General features: G+C 51.4%; 1 protein-coding gene across 1 annotated transcript; it reads right to left on the minus strand.

Annotated features, from left to right (window-relative positions):
* Positions 1 to 282: 282 nt before the first annotated feature.
* GTF2F1 (general transcription factor IIF subunit 1) lies at positions 283 to 9,039 on the minus strand. Its single transcript, XM_079703923.1, has 10 exons — positions 8,965 to 9,039; positions 7,429 to 7,622; positions 6,418 to 6,588; positions 2,321 to 2,505; positions 1,605 to 1,758; positions 1,334 to 1,515; positions 1,160 to 1,233; positions 946 to 1,084; positions 644 to 761; positions 283 to 522 (listed from the first exon to the last, which is right to left on the minus strand). The coding sequence occupies exons 1-10, from the start codon at positions 9,010 to 9,012 to the stop codon at positions 318 to 320; spliced, it is 1,470 nt and encodes a 489-aa protein (XP_079560049.1). The 5' UTR covers positions 9,013 to 9,039; the 3' UTR covers positions 283 to 317.
* Between the last annotated feature and the right edge of the window lie 260 nt (positions 9,040 to 9,299).

A 9,299-nucleotide genomic window follows, 5' to 3' on the forward strand; every position in this document is an offset into this window, starting at 1 on the left:
CAGTGAAACTAAGTACTGAGTGGGTTTAGGTGGTGGATAAGCCACAGCTGAAGAGAGAACTGGTCAAATGGAAGACCTGAAAGAAATCACCCAGCAGAAGCTCAGTGGGGGAGGTTGAGGGGTAAGGAGAGGATTAAGTTCTAGAGGTTTCAGAAGCAGGGGACTGGAGACTGAGAGAAGTAAACTGTGGAGAAAACACTGGGGTCTTCAGACTCAGAGGGTGGGGTGACAGACGGGCAGTGGGACAGGAGGTGGTGAGCGTGGGAACCAAGAGCCCGAGGATTCTAGAAAACAGAGCAAGTTTATTGGGGGGAGCCTCACTCCTTGAGGGAGAAGTGCATCTTGTCATTGATCATCTTGCGCTCGGGGTTCAGGCGCTTGAGGATCTGGGCCAGCACGTTCACCGTCTGCTCACTGCTCAGCCCCGTCTTCTTGGTCTGGAACTTCTTCAGCAGGTCCTTGGTGGTCATGGGCTTCCGTGTCAGGTAGCGGCGCACGGCATCCTCGGTCACCTGCACGTCACTGGAGGTGGGCAGGTGGGTGTCAGCAGGCGGCCCTCCGTCCCCAAGGCCCCCTCCGAGGCTCCCCCTCTGAGGCCCCCCTCCAAGCCCCCTCCCTGCTCTTGCCATCCTCGCCAGCTTACCCGCTGCTGGGGGTGGACTTCCCGGACTGGGGCTGAGGGGTGGACTTCCCCGACAGGCTCTGGGGCCCGGTGTCCAGCCGCAGCCGCTTGGCCGCCGGCGTCTCGCTGGTCCGCTTCCCTGTGGGAGCAGAGGCGGGGCTGAGCCTTGGGGCGGGGAGGTTGGACCCCTGGGGGGACCCCGGGCCAGCGGTGCCAGGATTACATGTGCAAGGGGCTCAGGGGCAGGCAGACAGGATGCTGAAAGGGAGGGCAAGGACGGGGTCAAGAGGTTGAGGCGGGCAGGGTGGGATGGGGCGACTCACCCTGCTCCAGCTTGCTGGCGGCCGCCCGCAGGGTGGAGGAGGTGCTGCCCATCTCCGTGCTGGGTGTGCCGGGCCGGCTGTTGCCCCGGGAGCTGCCGCCCGACTGCTTCCGCTCCCTCTTGGGGGGCGTCTTCTTCTTCTGCGGACACCAGGGTTGGGGATGTGAGTCTGGAGAGGGACACACCCCGTCCCCCCGCCCCGGGCTGGGCCTTACCGCCATGAAAAGCGCCGAGGAGGCCTCGCTGTCGATGTCGCTCTCCTCCGAGCTGTCCGACTCCTCACTGCTGTCTGCGCAGGGCCAGAGGAGGGGCGTCAGGAGCGGAGGCCCCGCCCCCCCGCCCCATCCCAGATCAGGGGCCTGGGGCGCGGCCGGGGGAGGCGCACCCACCTTTCCTCCGCTTCTTCTCCTGCGGCGTGGGCGCCTTCTTCTCCTCCTCCTCCTCCTTGTCCTCCTCGGGTGGCTTCTCCTCCTCGCTCTCCTCGCTGCTCTCACTCTGCTCGTCCACGCCCTTGGGGCCCTCCTCCTGCTGGGTGACCTTGGGCTTGCCCTCCAGCTCGTCCTGGGAGCTGCTGTAAGACAAGCAGAGAGCCGGCAGAGGGTGAGGGAGCACGTCTGCAGGCCGGCCCAGGGTCTCACACCTGCTTCCTGCCTGCCTCACCTGGAGCCATCGGACATGTAGTCCACCTCCTGGCCCTCGAAGTCCCCGTCGTCACTGTCCTCAAAGGCCTCGTCGTCTGACCCCTTCTTCTTCTTCTTCTTCCTGCCCCCCTTGCTGGGCGGCACGTTCCTCTTGGCTTTGATGGCTCGGCCGCCTGGGGAAGGGGAGACAAGGGGAGGGGCTCGGATGGGCAGCCTTCACACTTTGCGTATTCGATGACACCTGATGTCTCTCGGGCCTCTGCCCCCTGGGGAGACACCAGGACTGGCCCTAATTCCTCCAAGAGGCAAAGAGCTAGCCCAGGGGCACACCTCTCACCCACAGGCCAACCCGACCCCACACCCCCACCACCCCCTTCTCTTTCACACGCAGGGCCGCCATCCCTGCCCTATATCACCTGCGCAGCCAGAGACCATGCCTTGGCCCAGAGCCCACTGGCATGACTCAAACTGGCCAGTCCTAAGCCGTTTCCTTGGAAACCCCAGTTGAGGCTGTGGCCAAGGCCTTCCTGTGGCTCCCTGCTGCCTCCTACCAACCCTGGCGCTTCCCCCAAGCGGCCGAGCTCCCGGGCCCAGGGGGCCATGAGTAACCAAGTTTTCCTTTCAGGGGAATTAACCTCTCTGAGTCATCACACAGGCACCTTGATAAATTATGACCGGGCACTAATCAGGCAGCTGTGCCGATCACCCCAGCCATGGAAGCTCTGCCAGCCTCACCCTCCTCGCCACTGGCCTCGCTGTCATCAGAGGACACCTCCAGGTCATCGTCCAGGTCGTGGATGCGCAGCTCACTGGCCTTCTTGCGCCCACGCTTCTCCTTCTCCTCGTCCTCCTCGTCCTGGTCCTGGTCCTTGAGCCGCCGCTGCTGCATGATGCTGAAGTGGTTCAGGACTTTGTTTCTCCTGTGGGCAGGGGGTACAGCAGGGGCTGACAAGGGGCCTGGCTCCAGAACCCGCCTTCAGGAGCTGGGCCTTGTCCCAGGTGCCACCCTACACTTCCACCGGGTATTCCCCAGAGGGGAACCACAGACACATGTAGGCGATAAGAGGGACAAGCTGACCCCGCACATGGGGATGCACATGTGTGGCAGCAACAGCCTGAGATCACACAGGGTGAGCTGGCCCTCCTTCAGTTCCCGCTCTACCCAGGGTCCCTCAGGAGAAGGCCTCATGTGACGCTGATGCCCCAGCACCCCGCTTGGGCTCAGGGCCTCTCTCGGGCAACAGAATCAGGCCATATGATACAGTCACATCCGTCGCTTTTGTTGTAGTTCATGGGTGCCTTCTTTTTAATGACAGGGGGTACTGGTGTTTCCATTTACAGTGGTGATGAAAGTTTTTAAAAATGTGATTGCATTTAAAGACAGTCTTAGGGGACTTCCCTGGTGGTGGTGCAGTGGTTAAGAATCTGCCTGCCAATGCTGGGGACAGGGGTTCGAGCCCTGGTCCAGGAAGATCCCACATGCCACGGAGCAGCTAAGCCCGTGCACCACAACTACTGAGCCTGTGTGCCATAACTATTGAAGCCATGTGCCTAGAGCCTGTGCTCTGCAACAGAAGAAGCCACTGCAGTGAGAAGCCCATGCACCACAATGAAGAGCAGCCCCCGCTTGCCACAACTAGAGAAAGCCTGTGTGCAGCAACGAAGACCCAACGCAGCCAAAAATAAATAAATAAATAAATTTATTTTAAAATTTTAAAATAATAAAAATAAAGAGAGTCTTAGGATTGTATCTAACAACAGGAGCAGAATCCATGGGTAGTATATAAAAAGAATGAAGCTGTATTCAACATGGTACTGGAAGTCCTAGCCACAACCATCAGATAAGAAAAAATAAATACAAGGAATCTGAATTGGAATGGAAGAAGTAAAACTGTCTGCAGATGACATGATACTATATACAGAAAATCCTAAACACACCACCACAAAAACAATTAGAACTGATAAATGATACTGCAGGATATAAAACTAATATATACAAATCTGTTGTGTTTCTACACGCTAACAAAAAACTATCAGAAAGAGAAATTAAGAAAACAATCCCATTTACAATCGCATCCAAAAGAATAAAATACCTAGGTATAAATCTAACCAAGGAGGTGAAAGACTTGTACTCAGAAAACTATAAGAAAGAAATTGAAGATGACACGAACAAATGGAAAGATACACCACACTCATGGATTGGGATAATGAATATTGTTAAAGCGACCGTACTACCCAAGGCAATCTAGAGAGTCAATGCAATCCCTATCAAAATACCAATGGCATTTTTCACAGAACCAAAAAAATAATTCTGAAATTTCTATGAAAAGACAAAAGACCCCAAGTAGCCAGAACAACTTTGAGAAACAACAACAAAGCTGGAGGTATCATGCTCCCTGCTTTCAAACTATACTACAAACCTACAGTCATCAAAACAGTATGGTACTGGCACAAAAACACATAGACCAGTGGAACAGAATAGACAGTCTAGAAATGAACACACATTATGTAGTCAATAAATCGATGACAAAGGAGGCAAGAATATACAATGAAGAGAAGACAGTCTCTTCAATAAACGGTGTTGAGAAAATGGGACTATTCTCTCACACCACACACAAAAATAAACTCAAAATGGATTAAAGACTTAAATGTAAGACCTGAAAGCATAAAAATTCTAGAAGAAAACATAAGCAGTATACTCTTTGACATTGGTCTTAGCAATATTTTTTTGGATATGTCTCCCCAGACAAGGGAAACAACAGCAAAAATAAACAAATAGGGCAACACCAAACTAAAAAGCTTTTGCACAGTGAAGGAAACCATCAACGAGCCAAAAAGGTTGCCCACTGAATGGGAGAAGGTATTTGCAAATGATATATCTGATAAGGGGTTAATATCCAAAATACAAAGAACTCATACAACTCAACATCAAAAAAGCAAACAACCTGATTAAAAAATGGGCAGAAGACCTGAATAGACATTTTTCCAAAAAAGACATACAGATGCCAACAAACACGTGAAGAGATGCTCAACATCACAAATGATCAGGGAAATGCAAATCAAAACTGTAATGAGATATCACCTCACACCAGTCAGAATGGTTATTATCAAAAGACAACAAATAACAAGGGTTGGTGAGGGTGTGGAGAAAAGGGAACCCTCGTGCACTGTTGGTGGGAATGTAAATTGGTGCAGCCACTGTGGAAAACAATATGGAGATTAAATTAAAACTACCGTACAATCCAAAATTCCACTTCTGGGTATCTTTCCGAAGAAAAGAAAAACACTAACTCAAAAAGATATATGCACCCCTATGTTCATTACAGCACTATTTACAATAGCCAAGATGTGGAAGATAAATACTGTACTTATATGTGGAATCTAAAAAAAAAAAACAAACATAACAAAACAGAAAGAGTCATAGATACAGGGAACAAACAGGTGGTCGCCAGAGGGAAGAGGAGTGAGAGGATGAGTGAAATAGGTGAGGGATATTAAGAGGTACAAACTTTCAGTTGTAAAACATGTCACGGGGATAAAATGTACAGGATAGGAACAGAGTCAACAATGACACAGTATCTTTATATGGTGATGATGCAACTCGACTCATCGTGGTGATCATTTTGAAATGTATAGAAATATCGAATCACTAGGTTGTACACTAGGAACTAACATAGTGATGTAGGTCAATGATACTTCAACAAACAAACTCACAGAAAAAGGAATCAGATTTGTGGTTACCAGAAGTGGCATGAGGGGGAACTGGATGAAGGTGGTTAAAAGGTACAAACTTCCAGTTATAAGATAAATAAGTACTAGCGATGTATAGTGTATGACATGATTATGATTAATTACCACTGCTGTATGTTATATATGAAAGTTATTGAGAGTAAACCCTAAGGGATCGCATCACAAGGAAAACAATTTTTTTTCCTTCTCTTTTATTTTATACCTATATGAGATGATGGGTGTTCACTAAAAGTTATTGTGGTAAACATTTCATGGTGTATGTAAGTCAAAACATTATGCTGTACACCTGAAACTTAGTGCTGGATTTCAATTACACCTCCATTAAACTGGAAGGAAAAAAAAAACAAAAAACAGGAATGAAGCTCCATTACACAAGAATGTAAATGTACTTAACACCACTGAATGGTACACTTAAAAATGGTTAAGATGATAAATTTTACATATTTTTTACTACAATTAAAATTTTAAAAAAATGAGGCACCGATACACACTACAATGTGGATGAAGCTTGAGGACACCATGCTCAGTGATATAAGCCAGACATAAAAGGACAAACACTGTCTGATTCCACTCCCTAGAGGACTCAAATCCAGAGACAGGAAGTAGATGGTGGGGGCCAGGGGCTGGGGGAGGGGATGGGGAGTCAGCGTTTCATGGGGACAGAGCTTCAGTTTGGGGAGATGAGCAAGTTCTGGAGGTGGATGGTGGGGATGGTCGCTGGATAGTGTGAATGTACTTAATGCCACCGAGCTGTGCATTTAAAAATGGTAAATGTTATTTTATGTGTATTCTACCAGCAGTTGATCCAGCTGTGAGACCTGCCTGGGGGAAGCCATGTAGGCCAGGGAGACCCCACTCTGCTTGCGGATTCCTGCTCCAGGGCTCAGCTCAGCCACTCCCCCATCCCTGGCTCTTGCACCGCACTATGCATCCCTGATGGTCCCAGGTCCATCTCCCCACTGGACTTTGAGCTCCCTGAGGGGCTGGTGAGATCTGGCTTGGTCACCACTGAGTCCCCAGCTCCCAACCCGGAATGAAGTTTGGGGGATGCACCTCATTTCCAATCGTGCCCCCTCACTCACCTCTCCCACTCCTCCTCGGCCTCCTCGGCCGTGAGCGTGCGGTGCTTGGCCAGCGGCGTGAAGTTGTACCAGTTGTGCACGGGGAAGGCCTCAAAAGCCCCATCAGGGCACTGGGTAAAGATGTAGTAGGATGCGTTCTCTGTCACACCTCCCTTCTTTATGCCCTTGAACCTGCATGGAGTGAAAGGTTATGGTTGGCCAGAGGAAGAGGACCCAGCCCCACCCTCATACACCCCCCTGCAACCCCAGGCCTGCTCCCTCTCCAGAGCCACCTGGGTCCTCCCAGCAGAATCTGAGGCTGGAAGGCCTTGGGCTGGCCCTTCGACTGTCTGAGCCTGGATTTCTACATCTGGAAAGCACGGTTCCCCACCTTGCAGAGTGGGCTTAGGGTTCCTTTGCATTATACATGTCATGGTCCTTTCTGGAAGGACCCTGTTAGATTGGCCATGAAGAGCACAGGGCCCTACAGTCAGACCCCTCCAGATTTGCCTCCAGAATCTTCCTGGGGGCTGAACCACTGCCAGCCCCCTCCTGGCCTCTGGCATCACCCACAAGTGGAGGCAGTCTTACAGCGTGCCCCTTCCCTGCCTACAGCCTTCAGGCTCCCCTGGGCCCCAGCCCACCCACAGTCCAGCTGCAGCCTGGTGCCCACCGCCCTATCCATCTGCCCACCCTGTCACTGTCGTGCGCTGTGACAGTCCCTAGGGCTCGGCACTTCGTGCCTTCGTGCTCGCTGTTCTGCCGGAGTGCCCTTCATCCCCCTAACCTCTGTCCTCCCCACTCCCCGAACCCCAGGTGGCCCCTCGCTGGGTGCCGCAGTACCAGAGCCCGGGCTTCGGGCATCCCGGCCTTCAGAGCTCCCGCCCGGGCATCCCCTCGGCTCATCTACCCAAGTAAAACCCTTCGCGGGAGGATGAGCTGTCACTCCTGGGCTGTTACCCCCGCTGTACAGCAGGCACATGAAAGTTCAGCCGAGGGCACCCGCGGAGTGGGGTGGAGAGCGGCACTTACTTCCGGCCTGATTTGCCATTGACGCGGAGCAGCCAAGGCTGGTCCTCGGGCCGGAACTCCTTGAGGACGATGCCGTACTTCTTCCTCCGCGCCTCCTCCCGGAGCCTGCGGTTGAACTCGCTGCCGGCGCCCGACTCGGGCATCTCCTCCTCTTGGTAAATCTTCTTGTTGCTCAGGTCGCGTTCCAGCCGGGCCTGGGAGGACAGGACGCAACACCTCTCATCGATCCCACCACCAACACCCTTTCCTCCCCCGAAGCTGAGCGGCGCGCACTCAAAGCCACCTGCTTGGCGAAAAGGCGCTCGGTGAACGTGGGTGAAGGGATCTGGGCAAGCCCTGCACCATGTCAATTTTTGCAGCTTTTTGAAAGTTTGAAATTATTTCCCAATGAAAAGTTAGAAAGGAAGGAAGGAAGGAAGAAAGAAAGAAAAAGATTGGCACTGACATATATACACTAATATGTATAAAACAGATAACTAATAAGAACCTGCTGTATAAAAAATAAGTAAAATTCAAAAATTCAAAAAAAAAAAAAAAAAGAAAGAGAAAAGAAAAAGAAAGAAACCCCAGAATCCAACCATTTCTCATGACCTGTTTGCTCCAAACCCCATCATGGCTCACCTGGACCAGAGCCTTCACCTCCACCCTGTCCTCTCTTCACCTGCCCTCAACCCCACAGTGGCAAAATCACTTTACAATTCTCTGTTTCTAACCCTTTAATGGCTTTTGCTATGGATGGATGTTTCTGTCCCCCCAAAATGCCTTTGCTTTTTTTTGCTGCGCAGCTTGTGGGATCTTAGTTCCCCGACCAGGCATTGAACCCCGGCTCTCGGCAGTGAAAGCGTGGAGTCCTAACCACTGGACCACCAGGGAATTCCCCCAAAACACATTTGTTGAAACCTAATCTCCAGTGTGATGGTATCTGGGGTGGGGCCTTTGGCAGATGCTTAGGTTATGAGGGTGGAGCCTTATGAGTGGGATGTGCGCCCTTATAAAGGATTCCAGAGAGCTCCATCCCCCTTCTGCCAGGTGAGGACACAGTGAAAATGTACCAGCTATGAAACAGGAAGCACACCCTCACCAGACACCAAATCTTGTTGGCACCTTGATCTTGGACTTCCAACCTCCGGAACTGTGATAAATTAAGTGTCTGTTGTTTATAAACCACCCAGTCTCTGGTATGCTGCTATAGCAGCCTCTACAAACTAAGACAGTTTCCAAAGACCTTTCTAAGGCCTCCGGCAATGGGGGCTCTGAGATCATCTGTAGGAGGCAGCCCCCTCCCTTGCCCAGATAAATCTCGGTCCAAAATGCCCAACAGTGGGCACAACTTCTTTCAGGAGAAAGCCTCCTGCTGGGTCAGACATATCTCACCCCCAGGGATGCCCAGCAGCTCAGCCTGGGCCTTAGTCATCACTTATCTCCACTTGGGGACAGCTGAGGATACTAAGCCTTAGTTACTGTAACAACTAAGCAACTATAACAACCACCAAGGCCAGGATCGGGTTCTCTCACGCCCTCAGAAACGGGACTTACCTGATTCCAAGTAGCGAGGTTGACTTTATCGGCTGCATTGAAAGCCATGATATTATATTTTTTGGTGGTATTTCTGGAATGGACACAAGAGGCAGTGCTCAATCATTCATTCATTCAGTAAACCCTCCCTGGCTCAGCCCTTTGTGCCTGCGGTCGTGCTGGGGACCCATAAAAGAACCAGGGGGGACCCATAAAAGAACCCAGAGGTTCCCAGTCTGTCAGGGAAGTGGGATCCATACTCCCAAGCCCATTCAGAAAAAAGGGACAAAGATTTCTAGGAACCCAAAGATGTGCGGATAATTGGGAGCTCAGCCCTGGGCGGGGGGGTGGGCAGA

Source organism: Hyperoodon ampullatus (assembly GCF_949752795.1).
Source record: "Hyperoodon ampullatus genome assembly, chromosome: 4".
Lineage (NCBI taxonomy): Eukaryota > Metazoa > Chordata > Mammalia > Artiodactyla > Ziphiidae > Hyperoodon > Hyperoodon ampullatus.